The sequence below is a fragment of the Melanerpes formicivorus genome, unplaced genomic scaffold (assembly GCF_026170545.1).
Source record: "Melanerpes formicivorus ecotype bairdi unplaced genomic scaffold, bMelFor1.0.p_v2 SCAF_27, whole genome shotgun sequence".
In the NCBI taxonomy this organism is placed as follows: Eukaryota; Metazoa; Chordata; class Aves; order Piciformes; family Picidae; genus Melanerpes; species Melanerpes formicivorus.
The window spans coordinates 503,850-524,163 of NW_027142379.1; the positions used below are offsets into that span (position 1 = coordinate 503,850).

General features: G+C 51.3%; 1 protein-coding gene across 1 annotated transcript; it reads right to left on the reverse strand.

Moving 5' to 3' along the window:
• Window positions 1–3,839: 3,839 nt before the first annotated feature.
• Window positions 3,840–6,399, reverse strand: LOC137449004 (16 kDa beta-galactoside-binding lectin). The gene is made up of 4 exons (XM_068154086.1): window positions 6,291–6,399; window positions 4,949–5,028; window positions 4,669–4,840; window positions 3,840–4,213 (listed from the first exon to the last, which is right to left on the reverse strand). The coding sequence occupies exons 1-4, from the start codon at window positions 6,297–6,299 to the stop codon at window positions 4,070–4,072; spliced, it is 405 nt and encodes a 134-aa protein (XP_068010187.1). The 5' UTR covers window positions 6,300–6,399; the 3' UTR covers window positions 3,840–4,069.
• Window positions 6,400–20,314: the final 13,915 nt, after the last annotated feature.

The following is a 20,314-nucleotide window of genomic DNA, read 5'->3' on the forward strand; positions in this document are numbered from 1 at the left end:
TGAGGAAAGGTGAGTACATTTCTCCCCCCCCCCCCATGGAAAGGCTTTGCAGGCAGTTCCTCTCTCCTTGCACCCCTTGTGAAGCAGCTGGGTGGGGGCTGAGGCAAAACCCCCATCCCAGTTTGTCAGACAGGCAGCACCTTGGGAGGTTGGCTGTCCCTGGGGGGCCTCTGCCCGTGGGGCTGCGAGGGGACACCCATGCAGGGCAGCCCAGCAGGCACACTCTGGCCCCTGGCTGCGTGGCAAGACTTGCCCTCACCCCTGGGCTGCTGTCTAGATGGCTCACCATGCTCTGCTCCCCAAGGCACTGCTATCTCCCCCAGCCCCTGCTGGCACACAGGCTGCCCTCACGCTCTGGGGAAGGGCAATGGTGTGGCTGAGGTTTGCCATGCTCTGCACCAGAAGGGGAGGCCACTTCTCAGGGCATGCAGTTCTGAAAGCGCAGGGCAGAAGTTCCCTTTGGTCTGTAAGTGTTGCAGCCCAGGCCGAGGGAGCAGGTGAGGAGCCCAGGGAAGAACATCACAGCACAGACTGCTCCTGCAGAGCTGCCTGCTGGCCACCTTGTCATTTTGTACAGCAGATGCTGATTAATTTCTTATGTCTTTTGAACAAAAGACAGTCAGTGGGAAGCGACCCAGCTGGCTTCCCATGCCCCACCACAGCCTGGATTGCCCATCAGCTTCCCTAGCACTCTCCTTCCACACACTGCACATCCTTAGACCACACACAGCTGGTGGGTGCACAGTGTCCTGCAGCTGTCTTGCTGCTGTGCTGAGCAGTGCCACATGCGTGCTTGTGACAGAGTCACTGGGATGGCCTCTTTCTGTCAAGTGAAGTTAATGTGAACTGCTCAGGGGGAAGTTATTTTTTGAGAAGACAAAGCTGCTGGTCTGTCACAGCCATCACTGCTCTTTCAGGTCCTGCAGGAGCTTTGTATCCCTGGCACATCTACTGTTTCCACACTAATCTCTTCCACAACTGGGTGTTTGTTCTCCTCTGCCTAGGCATGAGGCGATAACATACATCACTTAATTGGTCTTCATAGAATCATTTAGAAGAGACCCTTAAGATTACCACATCCAATCATTAACCTAAAGCTACCCAGTCCAGCACTAGTCCATGTCCCTCAGCTCCCCATCTACACATCTTTTCAGTACCTCCAGGGATGGGGACTCCACCACTTCTGGGCAACCCATTCCAGGGTTTGACAAGCCCCAAAGAAAGATTTCCTAACACCCAGTCTAAATCTCCATGCCACAGCACAAAGGCCCAGAGGTGTTTTGCAGGGCTCCCAAGATGCTGTTTCCCCCTCACCATGATGCTCTGAGGAAATGAAGCTGGTGAACGGCCAGGGGTGGAGGCTGAGTACCTTAGCAGACTTGCAGGATTTAGCAAATGCATTCCTCTCAGCAGAAAACCCACACCCTTAAGCCATGCTGTGATGCTTTCTGCCCAAAGCAAGCAAGGCTTTAAGTCCTCCCAGAGGTACTGACAAGCTGAGGTCACCATGCACTCCCAGGAGAGCACACTTGGCAGGGACCAGCCCTGCTCCTGCATTCACTGTGACCCCTCTGCCTGCAGCAGGGCATAGCATTCCCACTTTCCTGATTGCTCCAGCAGCAGAGAAGTCTTGTCATTGCTCTAGGAGCCAGCCAGGGCACTCTGCTTTTGCTCTGCCCGTTTTCAAGTGTCACTTCATGGAGCAGGATTATTTGTAGCTGTGGGACACGGGAGAACAAAAATCAAGAGGCAGGAAGCGCTGGCAGAGACATGCTTCCTTCCTCCCCTTTCTCCTGGTTTTCTTTTGGGCTCCTTAGTGGTAGCTGCCAGTGGTACAAAGCAGGATAAGCCTCATTAACCCTAGTGGAAAGGACAAAAGCAGGGTAGCCCCTGTGAAGGCACTATTTGTACCCTGAGCACAGCAGTCAGAGCACTTGTGGCTCACCTACCTAGAAATCAGAACTGCCAGCTGAACAGGCAAAAATGAGATCAGGTTCACTCTTGACAGTGCTGAGATATACACCTCAAACACCTTGTCTAATCAGGGCAGCTCAGAGCACAGACAGCAGAGAGGCCAGCTGCATGCTCACCTTCTACTTTTTAAGTGGTTGTACACTTAATTTCTCACCTTCAGTCAGTGTTTCCCTCCACCCCTGTTACACAAGACAAGTCTCTCACTGCAAGCACAACCAACCTTCAGAAAAATCATCTTAAGGCTTATTTGACAAGGCAAAAAGCATCAGCAAGGTTTGTGTCATCCTGTGGCCACTAAACACTTCCTCATCCTCTAAAACCCAATATCCTGGCCTGTAAATAAAGCAGGAATTAAAAGCAGCATTACCTGTGCCCCCTGTGTGTCAAATGAGACAGTTCTGCAGCACAGCCAGGCTCCTGCCATGCAGGGTGCAGGCTGTCTCTGTCCTTCCATACAGCTCCCAGCAGGTGCACAGTGGAAGCTTCTGCTGAACTCTGAGACTGCAGCAGAGCCCTTTGGTGTGTGTCCTAAACACATACACAACTCCCCAGAGGGACAGGTGCCCAGAAAGCCTCTGCTGCTTTGCACACCAAGCCCCTTGCTATCATTAGCTGCATCAGCTCTGCACAGTGAGGAGGAAGTGTCCTGTCTATCCACAGTCACCATGTCTGTGCCCACAAGACACAGCCCCAACTCATGCCCCTCTGGCAGAGCTGCAAGGCCTCCATATCAAGGGTTGTCAGCAAGGAGAAGGACATCAGCAAAGCAGGAGAGTCCATCCTCCAAAGCACAAAGCAAATCCCCCATCACTCATGGGAGTGCCAAGCTCTGAGGCAGCTGCTGCAGTACAGATCTGGACAGCATTGCCACCATGCAGCAGTTGTGCTGACAGGGCAGCAACAGGCTCACAGCCTGTCAGCCTCTCCATATAAAGCCTTCAAATGGCTGAAATGCTCCTCAGAGTGGTGTTGGCCCTGGCCAAGCAGCTGGCCCAACTGCTCAGCTGTTCAAGGAACAGCAAATGCAGCCCTAGTCTAGAACAGCCCTGCCAAGAGAGATTAGCTCACGGGAGTCAGATTCCACCATTCAGTTCTTTACCTGTCATCAGGTCTTCAAAAGCCACAGTCATCCCAGCTTGAGCCTGGTCCTGGGTAGGCATGGCCAGCAGGCAGCTGGGGAATGGCAGCAGCAGCCACATTCCAAAGCGTTGCATGAGCAGAGCAAAGAGTAAATGAAGCCTCTCCTGCTGAAACCCTAAGGGTTTTCTTCCTTGTGTCTGATTGACTGCACCTAGATGTGCTTGGTGCACTCAGAATTTAATACCCCAAGTAATCTTATTAACTACACCTGGAGCTTCACAGCCAAGTGTTTAGAGACACTGACCCACACACTGCTGCATAGCTTGTCACCCATTCCTGACTGACTTCACAGTACAACATGATACCCCTGGGTCTCTGGCAGCATGAAGATTTCAGTTCCCAATGCAGCACAGACAGCTGGATCCTCCCCAAACCTCACTCCCAAGCTTTCCATCAGGCTTTGCCTTTCTCTCCATCTTTCCCCCTGACAAGTGCAGTTAGCCCAACTTGCCTGCCCATCCCTGCTCCTTCAGCACACTAGTGCCAGCCTGCAGTGCACCCAACTGCTGAGCATGCTCTTGGAAAGCAAAGCTGAAGAGCACAAGCCATGCCCTGTTCCCTGTCTGCCCCCCATCCCCAGCAAAGAGACAGGAGGGGCACTTCTTGGCCAGAGATGCCACACTGCATGCCCAACATACACTTGTCTGAGCTGGGACTGGTCCCAGAGTTGAGGAACCAAACATCCAGGGCCCACCTGCTGCAGCAAACGGAGTCAAGGAAGCAACTACTGCTAAAGTGGCTTTTATTTACAGCAGGTCATGCTCAGCCTGGCACGTGGTGTAACTTGCTGCAGGGTAGGCAGAGATGGACACATCCCCCTCAGACTGCCCACCCCTGTAGCACACACAGGAGCAAGCAGATTAGAGCAGAAGACAGCAGAGGAAGCAGCCATTGCAAGTTTGGGTTTATTTCACTATGCAGGGGGTAGAAAACCAAACCAACCAAGCTATAGCTGTTAGCTGAATTTGATGGCCTTGACTTTGAAGTCGCCCTCCACAGCCAGGTACTCGATCTTCTCCATGCCCAGCCGGTTGGGGAACTGGAACTCTGCCTCAGGCAGCTTCACTGTGGCCTCAGTCTCGTTGAAGGAGATGCAGATCTGCAGAGAGCCACAAGAAGGAAAGCTGACATCACAGCCCCACACCACCTCCAGTCTGGGGGCAGGACACAAGGTGGCCATGCTCACTAGCTCAGCCTCCTCCCTGCCCAGCGCAGGCATGGAGGGCAGGAAGCTCAACTGCTCTGCCCAAAGGTCAGCTCCAGGCTTCTGCAAAGGGATGGGACAGAGCCAGTCTGAGTCTTGGGTCAGTGTTTGAATTGCTCTCACTGCTGTGGCTTGCAAAGGAAGGCCAGAGAGAGGCACTTATCACACCTGAGCCATTGGGCTTTGACTTAAGCAGGTCAAGATGGTTTGTTTGCTGTAGCTGCAAGACTTCCCCTGTTGCTTATTCCTCTTTTAATGCCTGCTCCTTCTCCACCAGAGAGGTACAAAGCAGCATTCAAGAGCTGTGTCCTTACCCCTTGTGCCCTGTGCACATACCCCTGGTGCCTCACCTCAATCTTGTCACCATGCTGGAAGGGAAATTCAGCCTTCCTGTCCTCCTCACCCCATGTGCCATCCTCCTTTGAGTTGCAGACAATGGTGTTGACATCCCCATGGCAGTCAAAGCGAGGGTTGAAATGCAGCATGAGGTTGCCACTGTCCTTCCCAACATTGACAGCAAACCTGGGGAAACAAAGGCAGTGCTAAAGAGGTGCCTGGGCAGCAGCTCCAGCTGGCCACAGCAGGCTTCTCCCAGAGCCACATCAGTGCAGTTGCCATCTCCTCACTCACCCCTTGGCATCAGACGTGATCTTCCCTTTGACTTTGATGCACTCACCAGGCTGGATGTCCAGCTGAGTAACAACCAGTCCCTGCAGGGCCAAACCACAGGAGTTAGTGTGTCCCAAGGCAAGACCATCAGCCATGCTTGGGCCAAGGCACAAACCAGATCTGGCAGACCCAGCAGCTTTTCTAACATTAGGCCTCCCTCCTTCCCTGGCTAGGAAGTGACAGGAGACATCAAAACCACTTCTTGCCTTGACTTCTACACACAGAGGGAGGGATGAGTGAAGCCCACTTCTGGCTGCAGCCCAGCACAGCTGAGCAACCCCCCTGGGAAGCTCCCACAGCGGAGGAGAGGGCTTGAGCCCTTCCTCAGAGCCAGGTCATTCACTCCCCCAGAGCAGCACTTGAACTTCACCAGCCTCCCTTAGCTGAGAGGAAGCTGCTGCTTGGCAGGGTCAGGCTTAGCTCAGACTACTCTTGCTGCCTGTGCTACAAGCACAGTGATGCTGGGCTCCATTTAACCCTGCACCAGACATGGCAAGGGGAGCAGAAAGCAGCAGAGGAAGCAGCCATTGCAGGTTTGGGTTTATTTCACTATGCAGGGGGAGAAAACCAAACCAACCAAGCTGTAGCTGTCAGCCAAATTTAATGGCCTTGACTTTCAAGTCACTCTCACTTACAGTTAGTTAGGCTCTTTCCTTGGGCTAGCACTTGCCTGGCTGCTCCAGGCCCATGCCCAGCAGCTGCATTGCTCCTCAAGGACTAGCACCCAGCCCCACCAGTGCTTGTCCTGCAGCCTGCTCTGCCCACGCTCAGGTCAGGTTTCGCCGTCACTAAACTGCTTATCCTCGCAGCTCTAACCTGCCTCCTGGCTCCATTTCCAGTGCAGTGCTGGAGCACAGCCTCAAACAGCTCCCGTGCCTGGGGGGCTTTCGAGGAAGGGAAAGGCAGGGGCAGCCTGCTTGCCTCTGCTGGTGTGTTAGGAGTTAGCCCAGCACTAGCCCCAAAAGGCATTTTCCCCAAAGGAGAATAAAAAGTTTGAGGAAAGGGGGAAAAAAAGGGCAAAAAGAGACATTCAAACTGTCAAGTTGCCAGTGCCCCTAAACCTTCAGAGTACTGAAGGGTACAGACATGCATTAGACCAGCTTCCCCACCTAGGCACCGTGCTAGAGGGGAGGAATAGGGAACGATCAGCCCTAACAATTCCTCCCACAGCCATCTATCAAGGCAGCGTTTCCTCTCAGCTAATCCTTCCCTCCTCCTACCCCTGGCAGCAAGCCCAAACCCCACACACAGCCCAACACTAGTCCTGCTTGGCACACCAGTCGAGCGTGAAGAAGGCACTCACTTGCTCCATGCTGCAGACACCAGCCCCACCAGGCAGGACACCCCCGAGCCCCTGCTCCACAACCCGGCGTGACTCAGCGCTGAGCTCCCGCAGCTTAAATCACTTGGGCAAGACCATCACATGGTGGAGGGCGGGGGAAGAACGGGATCAGTTACAGCTGGAGCTTTCCCAGCCATTTAAAGTGGGCAGCAGGAGATCTCTATTGATACTGTTCTTTGCAGGCAGGACGTGCCTGATTTTTTCAAAGCTGGTGATTGTTTGCTTCTGCGTGATCCCAGAAATCCTTACTGCAAGCTCTCCTAGCTGCTCTGCAGCCTGTGCTGGCCCTTGTCCCGGGAGCCCGAGTGTGGCTCTGTGCCTGCAGCGAGGTGCCTGGGTTTTGTTAAGTGATCCCCGCCTAAAATCAGGGCTGAACTCCTCGAGTTACTGCTGCAGAGCGACTGAGAATATGTCTGTAGGCATCCTCCCAGCCCAGCCTCCTGCCTGCTGGGACTGACAGGAGCCCCTGGGCACAAAGCCTCACTATTTGCCCTTAAACGAAGGCCCAGGGGTTTGTTGTATTTTGCATCATCATTTTAAAACTGCCTGAAAGTTAAGGCTGATTGTGTGGTGCTCCACTGGATGTGAGAATTCAGGCTGTGGCTTTTGAAAAGTAGCACGATCTTGTTGCTTCCATTCCAGCTGCAGAAGGCTCCAGAGGGAAAAGAGAAATGCTTTGTTAGCAGAGAGGAGGCTGGGCAGGGCTGAGTGCAGCCAGCACGAAGGGAGACTGCTTTCCCAGCTCCTCCCTAATGCCTGCTTTCCCCCTCCACTCTGTCCCTTCACAGCACACAACGCTGCTTTTTGAGTCATGCAGGACAGGGAGGTGAAGGTCGGAGCAGCTGCAGTGCTTTGTGGGTCTGTGTGACTGGGTCAGACTCAGTGATCTTAAGGTCTTTCCCAACCTTAATGATCATATGATTCTGTGATTAGCTGATGCAGGGAACTCAGGACTGTGCCTCAGTTTCCCTCACACATGATGCTAGCAGGAGTAGGGAAGTGATCATGCCCCTGTACTCGGCACTGGTGAGGCTGCACCTTGAATCCTGGGCTCAGTTTTGGGCCCCTCACTCCAACAAGGACATTGTGGTGCTGGAATGTGTCCAGAGAAGGGCAACCAAGCTGGTGAAGGGTCTGGAGAACAGGGATGGAGAGGAGCAGCTGAGGGAACTGGAGGTGTTCAACCTGGAGAAAAGGAGGCTCTCTACAGCTCCCTGAAAGGAGGTTGCAGTGAGGTGGGGGTTGGTCTCTCCCTAGTCTTGGGTGATAGGAGAGGAAATGGCCTGAAATTGTGCCAGGGGAGATTTAGATTGGAGACAAGGAAAAGTTTCTTTGCCACAAGAGTGGTCAGGGATTGGAAGAGGCTGCCCAGGGAGGTGGTGGAGTTCCCATCCCTGAAGATGTTCAGGAAATGTGAGGACATGGCACTTGGGGCCATGGTTTAGTGGTCATGGTGGTGTGGGCTTGATGGTTGGACTGGATGATCTTAGAGGTCTTTTCCATCCAAAGCAATTCTGTGGTTCTGTGACATTATTGGCATGCAGCTTCACAAGCCCACTTCAGCCAGAGCTGCTATATAAATGCCCTGTGCTACTAAGTTAAGCCATGACTAGCCCATGAGATACCTATCTGCAGGTAAGTTCAGGAAGGGCAGCTTAAGAAACAGCCCAGGAATTTATGGCTGGGTGGCAGGAGGAATCCTGCTGCCCTGCAGGAACCTCACAAGAGCATGTTTGCAGTGGCAGGAACAGCCTCCTGACTCCTGACACCATCCTTTGCCCCCAGTATCCCCAGCACCCCTTTCTGAACACTCACATGGCATTTCAGCATCCCAGCTGAGTGCACTGAAGCTGAGCTGCATCTGAGCTAGAAAAGTCAGGAGCCTGAGCTGGAGCCCTGTGACCTGGGTGTACAACAGAGGGCAAAATGCTGACTGGAAGTTCTGCAGGGAAAATCCTGCACAAGCTCTCTCCTCTAACTGCCTCCCTGGCCACCCAGTGCATAAACGGGAGCCCTGCTGAAGCCAGGGCTGAGCTGCAGGAGCAGAGTTGGTGCAAGGTAGTGAACACCACTGAGAACAGGCCCCTCTGTGGACACTTTGGAGAAGGCCCAAGTAATTCCACCTTAATTGTGCCCCAGCCTCCAGCACGGTGCTGGCTGGGATCGTGTGCTGCAGAGGCTTTAGGCGCCTGCTGTCTGTGTGCCTCAGCTCCGCTGCAGTTGTTGCCCTGCTCGCTGCCACGCGTGAGGGGCTGAGCAAATTCTCTCGGGTCGGTTGGGCTTTTGGAGCTGTTTCCCGTTCAGCTCTGGGAAGTCCCTGGAGACTTCTCTCTGCCTTCCAGTGCTGCAGCATTTCTGGAGACAGAGCTGCTGGGGAGGGGACTTGTGGTGCTGGGGCTGTGCAATGCCGTAGCGTTGGCCTCTCTGATTCCCTTCTGACATGCTTTCTGAGCTGCTTTTCTGGCCTGAAGTCTCCTCCTCTGGCCTGCTCCTTCAGACAGGGAAATACCTTTCTAGCAATCTGTGGAGACTGCGCTCTTTGCTTTCCTCGAGTGCTCTGCACTGGCAGCCTCCTTGGTTTAGCAACAAACCCTTTGCCCTTGATTTAAAGTACCCCTGGGCCAGAGCCCTGTGAAATCACTGAAGTGCTTATTCTCACACTACAGTGCTGAGATGCCAGCTGCCCTCCCTTATTCCTAGGGATTAAAGCCAGTGGGGAGGAGGCAGAAGAAAAAGTGGCAGCAATTTCCCCAGTGGGTCTCCTTCCCCTTCAGTGGGTTTGTAAAGGGAGACAGGCTGCCCAGCCCCACCCCTTCAAGGGTGACCCTAGCCACTCTGCACAACGCCAGGGAGAGGCCACCTCACACTGCCCGCAGAGAGGAGTCCCAGCCCTGACACACTGCCTCCTGGGATGGGAGTTTTGTGCCTAAGGAAACACGTAAAGCTCTCACAGCAGGCAGGCAGAGGGTTGGAGTGTGCTTCAAAAGCCTTGAGGGGGAAGCAGAGATGCTGCCCTATGCAAGCTGCTCTTGCACACCGGGGCCAGCAGGTGATGCTCTGAGAAGAAACTCTGGGTTAGAAGACATAATCCAGAGAAGAGGCCAGGTTAGCTTTACCTGGACCATAGGAAGAGGCTGCAATATGCACAGGTCCTGAGGGAGAGTACACAGTGCATAGTGTTGTGGTCATGGAATCATAGCATGGTAGGGTTTGGAAGGGACTTCCAGAGATAATCAAGTCCAACCCCCCTTCCAAGGTGGGGTCACCTAGGGCAGGTCACACAAGAATACATCCAGATGGATCTTGAAAACCTCTAGGTCCCACTGCTAGGAGTCACTGCTACCCCACATGCTTTTGGGGAAGAGTGTTGCACTCACCAGGCAGCTCTGGCAGAAGCAGAGGGAGAAAAGTCATCTCCTGCTCAGCCAGAGGGCAATGCCCAGAAGAGTTTTCCTCTGTGGAGAAAATTAAGGGTGCCCTTCCTGCATCCAGCCTTGCTGAGGGCACAGGGCCCTGTCCAGCAGCAGGTCCCCAGCCCAAATCCTTAATTCATGTGTTGATTTGCACAGGCTGCAGCCAGACAGGTGGCCAGTCTGATTTTCTTACAGCTCCCCAGAAATGCCCCAGATCTGCTTGAGAAAAATGTAAATACCCAAAGGATGTCGCATGCTGATTGTGACTCTGTTTGATCTTTCACAAGAGAAATACACCCTGGCCCCTGGCAAGTCACAGCCCTGACTAATCCCTGCTGTCATTAGAAATGGCTTACCCCTGCTTTTGGGAGGTCTAAGGACACACCTCTGCTGCTGGTAACTTGAGTACTGTGGTCTGTTCTCCAGCCCATGCAGAGGCCAGCGCATCAGTATCTGCACCTGGTTTATCTGGCACTGAACCCACACACACTGGCAGCTTCTGGTGCTGTGTGTAGGATCATGGAGTGGTTTGGGTTGGAAGGGACCTTAAAGATCATCTAGTTCCAAACCCCCTGCTATGGACAGAGACACTTTCCACTAGACCAAATTGCTCAAAGCCTCATCCAGCCTGGTCTTAACACTTCCAGGCATGAGGCATCCACAGCTCCTCTGGGCAACCCTTTCCAGTGTGGCTCTGTTCTCTTCATTAGCCCAGGAAGCTACATGTTGAAGAACATCCACAACTTCTCTACCCTAAGGTACTCATTGGTGTAGCTAAGCAAGAGGCTTCATATCGTGCTGCAGTCTCTGAATCTCCTTGTTTCTCCCATAGTGTCTTAGTTTGTCTCAGCTGAGAAGTTTCTGCCTTTATCTTGCAGAGCCATAACCCCCTGAAGAGTTTTGCTGCACAGCTTCTCTGGACCCTTTTGCACCAAAGGTTCCATGCATGGCTGGCTAAAATAGTGCTCTCACCATCATGGTGTCTTCCAGCCTATACTGTCCATGGAGAAAACCTCAGGGGTGGTCTGGAGACCCCAGAGAAGTCGAGCCAGACTCCCAAGAAAAATCCTTAGCCTGCTCCTGGAAGATAAAGGATGACTCAGGAGCCACAGTCCAGTTTGGCAGGAGGTTGAGAGGCCCTCCCAAAGCCTGCAGGCACAGAGCCTCCCAAAACACTGCTTCAGAGGGAAGGTTTTGGCAGGAAGAAGGGCAGAAGGTCCAGTCCACCCTGGATGCCAGCTGGGATTGCATGGTCACACATCACTACAGCGTTTTTACCCCAGAGGGCTTCCTCATTGCAGCTTCCCCTGCATTAAAAGGGAAGCACCTCTATTCCAGGTTAATTATACACCAAAGTTAATTGTAAAGAACTCCTTGCACTATCTCCAAGTGATGAAAGGAGTTTGCTGATCCCTTCAGTGGGATTTAAAGTATGTCTCATCGTTTTCTTTGCCTCATTAACACTGACCCAAGCTGACAGTCCCTCTGTCTTTCTCATCTCTCAGTGGACCAGATTTAACTGGAGCAAATTCTTAACTACCCAGAACTGGGGCTTGTTTATCTGGGACTCGTTTCACTCCAGCACCTCTCCCCATGCCTTTCTCCTCAGAGTTTATTGCCTCATCTCAATGGAGCTGTTTACATTTGCTCCTCACTGGAGGTCCCCACTCCTCTAAACTTAACAAATCTGGGTACATCTCTTCCTCCTCTTTGCAGCTCATCAGGCAGCAGGGAGATTAGCCTCTCCTCTGAAGTTATGCTTGCAAGAACACAGGGTGGGGGAAACAGTGAAAAGCAGCAAAAAGCACAAACAAAAGCAGCCCCAAAAAGCAATGTGTTGCCCCACTGCCCCTCCAAGTGTGTGTTTTCCAGAGGTCTGCCAGCCCTCACACTTTACAGTATTTATTTTTCTTAACAACCTTGTTGTTAGCTTTACATCTATGACCACGCTGCAAACTTCTGCAGCAGGCAGCACTCTGCACTGGGATACCACAGTAAGATAGCAGCACTTCCCAAGCCTTAGATACTCCTGTGGTCTACCTCCAGACAAGCTGGGTTTGATTTGTGACTCCTGATTGGCTGAGGGGAAGATGGTGACCTCTGTCTTTCCCTATCCTTAACCAGCTGAATCAAATCTGTACTAGCCTTGAAGTTGTTTGCATGGTGTGCAAGGGGTGAGGAAAGCTGGAAGGGAGGTCATCTGCATTGCCCTCCTCAAGGTAGCAGGGCAGCAGAGCTGCTTGTCTGGGTCTGGACTCTATGTGGGTGAAGCAAGAGGAGAATGTTTTCAAGGAACACATCCTGTTCTGGTTACAAAGGGGTGTCTGTGGAGAAGGGTCATCACTGGGGTGTGCCTTCCAGGTAGCTTTAATCTTGAGCTATGACTGGTGACTGCACACAGGTTGGGGGGCTAGCCTTGATTTCATTTCCTACTCACAAACCAGCCTCCACCACTTAGTGCCATCCATAAAGTTGAAGCTCCTGGGGTTTTCCAGGAAACCTGGGATGATCTTCTGAAAGGTTTCCCCATTCCAGACCAAAGGACTGGATCTGTGTTGTCACAGTAGACACATCAGGAAACATTATTTCCTCCATTGTCTGACACAAGACTGGCTTCAGCAGGGCTGGAAGGCAGAGGCAGCACAGGGGTTGGAGGTCCCTGGAGCTGATGTGACACTTCCCAAGGCATCTGTAGAAGAGGTGCATTCCCCAAACTTCTTCCCTGGTGCCAGCATCACTTACCTGCTCTGCAACAGCACACCATGCTCTGCTGTAAGCTGGGGAGCTGTCTGCTCTGCCACTGTGGCTAACCACAGACCCATCTGTGGTACAGTGACACTGCCAGGACTGTGCATCCTCAGGCTGTCAGGAGAAGTGCAGGGGGTTGGACAAGATGACCTTTGAAGGGTCCCTTCCAACCTGGTGCAATCTGTTGGCAAGCATAACCTCAGTTTCCAGTAAGAGCAGTATTCAAGTCACCCCTTCCCCCTTCTCCATTTATCAGACATGCAGAGGGCACTGGTCCCAGCTCCCCAGCACCTGACAGAAGTAATATCTGTTGGTCCTTTTCTATTTTCCCCTCATGACTTTTTTAAGGCTTGATTTTCCTTAGGTCACTCCCTGCAAAGCCTCTGAGACAGAAATCTCCTTTGGACTGAAAGACTAAAGCAGTTTCTTGTTTTGGAGTTTTGCTTAGTTCAGTGTGGGAGATACCTCCCAATGACTTTGGGTAGGATGGGACCAAGCCTTCTGCATCAGCCCAGTGTCCACAGAAGCCTTCCAGCAACCTTAAACTGGACTGATTCAGAAGAGCTCTCTGCTAGCCTGACATAAAGCACATACAACATGCCAGGGTGGTTTAGAAACTCAAGCCATCTGGAGTTCTTTCCCACAAAAACATGTGTGTGCCAGAATTTGTCTCCTTTGAGCCACCCACAGTGAGAAGGGATTGTATTAAAGCTGCTTCCAGTTTCCCAAATGCAATTGTAGGCAAAAGAAACTTGTCAATAAGCACTTGGAAACTGCCTTGGAAAGCAGAAGCTGTAACAAACTTTGTTAACACTGCCCATTCTGAGCCCCAAAATACCAAAGGGCTTTCAAAGTGATGTTACTTGGGGTGAAGCTCCTCCTCCTGCCTGCCACCTTCTCCCTCACTGCTTTGTTGCTGCAGTGAGTTCTGGGTCACGAGGGCTCCCTCGCTTCAGAGATGAGCTCTGATCTTCTCTGGCAGTTGAAGTGCAATAGACAAAGAAACACTCAGGTTGAAGATTAACAGTGCTGGATCTCTTTAACACAGCAGCTGTAAATCAGTATCAAATGCAGGCAGACCATCTGATCATCTGATTGTCTCCCACTGTCGTCTCATCTGGCTGGAAGGTCACATCTCAGCTGATAGCTGAGAAGAAATGGCCAGTTAGAAATACACACTGAGAAAGAGACTTTTGTGTAGTTCAGTAACTTCTCTTGGCAGCAAGGACATCATTACCTAACAGTGGGCAGATCTGAAACCCTGCTCCTAAATCCCTGAAGGCTGTGGTGCTCTCTTGCAGCTCTTGGGTGCTTTCATACAAAGATTTCTGGCCACAGCATGCTGGAATGTGGCAGCAGAGTAGAGCTTTGGGTGCTGCAGGATGCAAGGAAAAAAAGAAGGGCAGACAGGATTTCTCACCCTGGCAAACAGCAGGACTTAGGGAGAGTATGACTCATGCCAAAGGCCTCAGCCATGGGCTGCAGGATGCCCTCGGGTCCCATGGAGAGCACAAACACAGCTGGCTACCTTAATGCAGAGTCAGCAAAAGGTGGCAGACTCCACTCTAGGGCACTGCCCTCCCATGGCAAGTGAGTCTGCAGCCAGGTGTGCTCAGCAGTAGAGAGGAAGCAGCTGTCTGACAGTTTCCTGCACATAATCCCACAGCACTTTTGGGAGTCTCAGCCCCAGGACAGATGAGCAGCACACCTGCCAAAGTCTCCAAGGGAAGCCCCAGCACATCTGTCCTGCCCTTTGACCACAAGCAGGAAGAACAGGACTTTGCAGAGGCTATGTCTGTGGACACACAGGTCACTGACTGATGCTCACCTCCAGCACAGACCATCCAGCAGCTGGAAAACCATCCAACATTAAATCAGTCATAGGATCATAGAATGGCTTGAGTCAAAGGTCATCTAGTTCCACCCCCCCTGCCATAGGCAGGGACACCTTCCACTAGTCCAGGTTGCTCAAAGCCTCATCCAGCCTGGTCTTTATACTTCCAGGGATAGGGCATCCACAACTTCTCTGGGCAACCCTTTCCAGTGTCTCACCATCTTCATAGTAAACAACATTTGTAGTTGCTCTCCTCTCTTCATTAGTGCAGGAAGCTACATGTTGTACATGGCAGTGTCAGTGCTTCCTCTTGGAACCAAATCAATGGGTAAGCACGATGAGAAGCAGCTTGTTGGGAGGCAGCAGCGAGAAAATGAGGAGAGGGAAGAGCTGCAAGATGTTTCCTTGAATCATCTGTTCAGTATTTATAAAGCAAAGAGACAAAAAAAAATCCAAATCAGATGCAAATCACTCCTGAACTGCAATTCCCTTGAGTGTGTCACTCAGCAGGTGACTAAGCCAGATCTGCTGTTTGTGGAAAGGAAAACCTGCAAGTGTGGTGGTCAGAGAACATGGGGACATGGCACTTGAGGACATGGTTTAATGGCCAGGGTGGTTAGGTTGATAGAGGGACTCAATGGTCCTGGAGGTCTTTTCCAACTGAAACAGTTCAATGATTACTATTCTATGGTTTGATGATTCAATGATTCTATGGTTCAGAGAGAGAACAGCTTTAGAATCAGGGAATCAGAGAATCAATAAGGTTGGAAAAGACCTCAGAGATCAGCAAGTCCAACCTCTCACCCAACACCTCCTGACTAACTAAACCACGGCTCCAAGTGCCACATCCAAGCCTTTTTGGAACACCTCCAGGGATGGGGACTCCACCACCTCCCTGGGCAACACATTCCAATGGTCAATCTCTCTTGCTGGGAAGAACTTCATCTCCAGCCTAAACTTCCCCTGGCACAGCTTGAGACTGTGTCCTCTTGCTCTGGTGCTGCTTGCCTGGGAGAAGAGACCAACCCCCACCTGGCTACAACCTCCCTTCAGGGAGCTGTAGACAGCAAGAAGGTCTCTCCTGAGCCTCTTCTTCTCCAGGCTAAACACCCCCAGCTCCCTCAGCCTCCTGACCTATTCTTTTTGGTTTCCCAGGTTCACTCCAATTTATTCTGCTGTGGGCAATTTCTCTTCCCATCAGGCAGAACACCAAACTCCATCCCCCCTGGGTTCTATGATTCTGTGATTCTGTGATTCTGTTATTCCATGATTCTGACTGTGTGGTGATTCTGTGATCCCATTCCCTGCCCATCTGTGTGTCTTACCCTGCAGACAGGGCTGCCAGGCTGCCTGACCACCTAGCAATGGTATTTATCAAAGCTTTCTCCCCCCCCTGCCTTTAAGACACTGAAGCCACATCTAGTCAATGAGATGCATGGCGCCATGCACTGCCTCATCTTTTCCTGGGAACAGATTTGTTTGGACATATATATTCTACATGTTATGAAACAACATTGCTCATCCTCTCCTCTCCAGAGAAGAAGCTTTATTTATATGGATTTCTGATGGGGTTTGTCAGCTTCTTGGGCTTGCTGTGAACTGGTGTCTCCTTGTGCTGTGGTACATTTGCCTTTGCCTATGGACCGTGGTGACCAGGACTTGGGTGATGAGAACAAATGCAAGTAAACAGGCTTGGGGCTTATAAACCTCCAGCATAATAAACAAACAAGCAACCAAATAAATAGAAGATGCTAAAGCAAGATCCAGGCTTTACCTTCTCTGCCACTGATGTGATGACTCAGAGCTGGAAAGTCAGCTGATGAAGTATTTTAACACAAGGAGCTGTCTAGGAAGGAAAAGAGCAAGATTATTTCTGCAGTCAGTTGGACTGCTCTAGACATGTTTTTGTATGTCAGAGTTAATCCCCCTCCAGTGTTTGTATGGATTTGCATTTTACACTCCTCAGTAATACCCAGCACATGCCCAGCAAGGATCTTCCTGCCTTTGGGGTGACTTGATGCCACTTGGCCCAAGCACAGACATTGGGTAAGGAACATGGTCTCACCCAGACACAGGATGTAGTGGAATTTGGGAGGGTCAAGCCTTTGAATTCTTTACTGTGAGGGTGGTGAGACACTGGAAGAGGTTGTCCAGAGGAGTTGTGGATGCCTCACCCCTGAAAGTGTTTGAGACCAGGCTGGATGAGGCTTTGAGCAACCTGGTCTAGTGGAAAGTGTCCCTGCCCATGGCAGTGGGGTTGGAACTAAATATCCTTTAAGGTCCTTTTCAATTCAAGCCATTCTATGGTTGTATGAAGTCAGGGTCCTAGCCCAGGGTCTGATCTTGGTAGCCAAGCCTGTGCAGATGGCTGCATGTGTGGGCTGAAGCAGAGGTGCTGGCGCAGCTAGGCAGGGACACGGAGCCATACTCCACACTGACAGGCAGAGAGTCACAGGGAGACTGAAGCTGCAAGAGAGGGAAGCACTACAGGGGACAGACCATGGCTGCCCCCAGCCTCTACATATCTTCTTCCAAAGCCCTGCAGGCTGCAAAGGGAGGAGCAATTTTCCCTTGGGTTTTGCTCTGAAGCCACACTGTCTTTCCTAGCCACCAGCAGGCTGGGAAACCACCTGGCTCTGGGGACAAACCCTGCCCCCACCCTTATCAGCTCTCCGTTTTGTTCTAGGGCCAGGAGAAGGAACAAACCACAGTACTAAGTGCTGGCTTCTGGTAGCCAAGGACAAGGTGCCAAACCAGCAAGGCTGCTGTCAGCCCTTTAGCCAAAGGGAGCAGCCCCACATACTCATTAACCTCCGATAAGAGCAGCCCAAATCCTCGCACTTGAGATACCATCGCCAGGCAGCGCGAGAAACACCAGGGAGATAAGGAAGGTGAAGTGCTTGTTACTGGGGGAGTACAGCCCTGTGTCCTTGTGGCAGTAGCACTCCACACTAAGGCCTGAGAAGCATTTCCTGTAAGCAGGACCCAAGGCCATCCCATTTCTCCACAGCACCCTTTTCTGTCTACCAGTGGCTTGCAGCTCCCATATGGACTTTGGCCACTGGGTGCTAAGGGCTGCTCTGTGCTTGGCTCTGCAAAGGCATTTGGCCCCTGCCGAGTTAGGGAATGCAGGGCATGAGACACTCACTAGCGCAAATTCTTCTGATTCCACTTTCACTAGGATACTCTGGGCTGTGTTAAAGACCATGAAACACCTCTTCTGGTATTAGGTCCACAAGAACATTCCTCAAGCCTCGAGCTGTCTCCCAGGAAAACTGAAAGGAAAACACTTCAAGCAGCAACTAGTGCATAGAGCAGCAAGGGGCAAGCTGCTCTGACACATCCTGAAGGGACCTTAAAGATCATCCAGTTCCAACTCCCTGCCACATCTCCCACTACACCAGGTTGCTCAAGGCCCTTTCCAACCTGGCCTTGAACACCTCCAAGGAGGGAGTAATGTGTCCCACCCACAGCACTTGGGTCACCAAACTACTAACCTCTGCAAGGCTGCAAGGCTGCAAGGCTGCAAGGCTGCAAGGCTTCTCCCACCATCAGCCAAAACCAACCCTGAGGTCACACAAAGAACTGCATCACTTTTCCCCCACTCACCAACCCTTGGAAAAAAAATCAGGGGGTTCCTTCTGATTTTCTGCCCTGTGCAGTACCCCCATATTTATCCTTTTTCAAGCTTTCCTTAACAGTGAGGTAAAAATCTGTTGACTTTATTCTGTTAATTGTTTTTTGTCCTCCAAAATTAACACAACTAAAACACAGCCTTCTCCCCTTAGCCACAAAACAGCCCTCAGAAAATTACCTAGTTTTAGTTCCTTCCTACTTTGCCACCCTGCTGCTCTCCAGGTAAGCCCCAGCAAGACTCTAACCTCAGCAGAAAACCACAAGGTGTGATAAGAGCAAAGCCTTTCCCAGCCTCCTCTTGAGCAGGTCTCACCCAGAACTGAGGCTATAGGCACTTAGGGGTTTTTTTTCCCATATGTGTTCATGCTGGGAGCTCTTAGGGTACTCTTAGAAGTTTGTGGGGTGGAGGCTTTCATTGTTTGTTTCAATGGGTTTGACTTTTGAAGGCAATTTCACTTAATAAAGACTTGTTCACATATGCTGAAAACGAATACCAGTGGTTTGGTAGCTTGTTTTGGTACATTATCCTTAAATATTTCTGCTGGAGCTGACACAATCAACATATCTTTCTGTTTATTAGTAGGAAGACAAGTTTTGTTTGCTTAAACATTCTGACCCAGGGGGTGAGGGATATTCACTCAGCTAAACTGAGAGTTCAGCTTTTAATGCTTTGCAAGGGGACTGGGTTTCCAAAGAATTAATTTCTTTTCCCATGATCAGCCTACAATCCTCATTTTAATGTGGAAACTCAGACTGCAGAAAACCCTGCAGTTAGCTGGTTCTTTTTGTTCTTGTCAAATCCAGCCTGCTAACCTGCCATCTGCTACCACTTGCAGTAAGTGTAGTCACGAGCAGTTCCAGCTTTAACAGGATTTAGTAGCAATTGGGGTTGTCTCATTACTAGTTAAAAGCATGCAAGACATTCCTCTCACTGTGGAGTTGTGTGTAAACAATTTAAGTCAACTGGAAGTTGTCAGAGCAGGGAGGGGGACTGCATTTTGTGTGAAAGACTCTTCAATGTGTTGTGGGTTTAATTCTACAAGTTCTCTTTCTCAGTGCCTCAGAAAGTGCTGTGATACGAGGGGTGGCCTGGTCATTAGCTTAAGCTAGCAATGTTCTGCTGCATTGCTCATCTGCTTGGCCCAAGAACACTGAATTGAATGTGAGCCTCTTGGGGCTGTCTGAGCTGAAGCCTCACCATCACTCTAGTATTGAGTTCTTCTCCAGAGGCTGGGGACAAACCCAGCCTGCAGCTGGCAGTTTGTTACCAGCTGGCTGCCCTCAGACTGGGAGGCTCAGTGTACACTTGGGGCAAAGCTGCTCTCAGACGGAAAGCTTTGGTTTGCTGAGCAGGAGGAGCTTCACATCTTCAAAGAGCAGCTCTGCCACAGAAGGGGACTCAAACTGACACACTCCCCATCAGTGCTGGCTTTACCCCCTCAGCTGGTTTAAGCACTAGGCTTGTGGGCTGATGTTTTCAGAAGCTGTTTTGTTGGGCTTAAGTGATAGAGACCCTATGGGCAAAGGACAGTTGGTGACTAACAAAGAGAGATTTCAGCAGTAGCTGGGCAATGACATCAGACTGCCAGCTCACCTGCACAGCCTCTGGTAGAAAAGGCTGCAGCTTGAAGCCAGTCAGAGCCACAGTTTGGGAACATAACCAAGACCTTAAGAGAAGCCACATGAATAAAGATAAAGTTCCAGCTCTCCTGTGCTGTCCATATCCTGCAGTTTAATGAGTAGGTGTGAAGGCATCTGCCCCAGGAACAGGGAGGTGGTGAGAAGGGAGGGGACTTCCAGGGTTACCTGTACCAAGTTCACAGGCTTGACAGTATGTGATGGGCAAAGGCTACTGTGTGAAAATCCACCTTCTCCTTTGAAGGACATGGCTTTCAGAGGACAAAGCAGTTGGTTAGAGATAAGCTTTGGAGAAGTGGACTTTATCATCCTCTGCTGTCAGTGGGAGGTTTGTTTTCCAAAGCAGTGAGAGGAGAGGGCAGAGTCCTGCTGTGTACTAATCCTTGCCATGCTCTATGTTTCAGGGTGGTGCAGTCAGATGCCAGGCCTGGGTGTGAGCCACGTCCACCTGCAATGAGGAAACAGCAGCAGGCACAGGCAGGGAAGGGGCCAGGCAGGCTGATGAGTAAGTAGTAAGGAGGTCAGGAGTGCTCTGCAAACAGGATGCTCTGACTGCATGTGTGTGTCCAAGGATGGATTATTCCTGGGGGACAACCTACAGTACCTGATTCTCCAGGGCAGCAGTGTGATTCCTCCAGGCATGGCTGGTGAAAGGCTCATCCCTGCCCTCCACAGTGGGCTGGGGCTGGGTTTTACCCTGGCTGCTACATATTTCA

Excerpts from the sequence above, each read along its gene's own strand:
- LOC137449004 (XM_068154086.1), bottom strand. Across the intron at positions 4,841-4,948 it reads ATCACGTCTGATGCCAAGGG|GTTTGCTGTCAATGTTGGGA; the intron begins GTGAGTGAGGAG and ends TTGTTTCCCCAG. Across the intron at positions 4,214-4,668 it reads AGCATGGTGACAAGATTGAG|ATCTGCATCTCCTTCAACGA; the intron begins GTGAGGCACCAG and ends GGCTCTCTGCAG.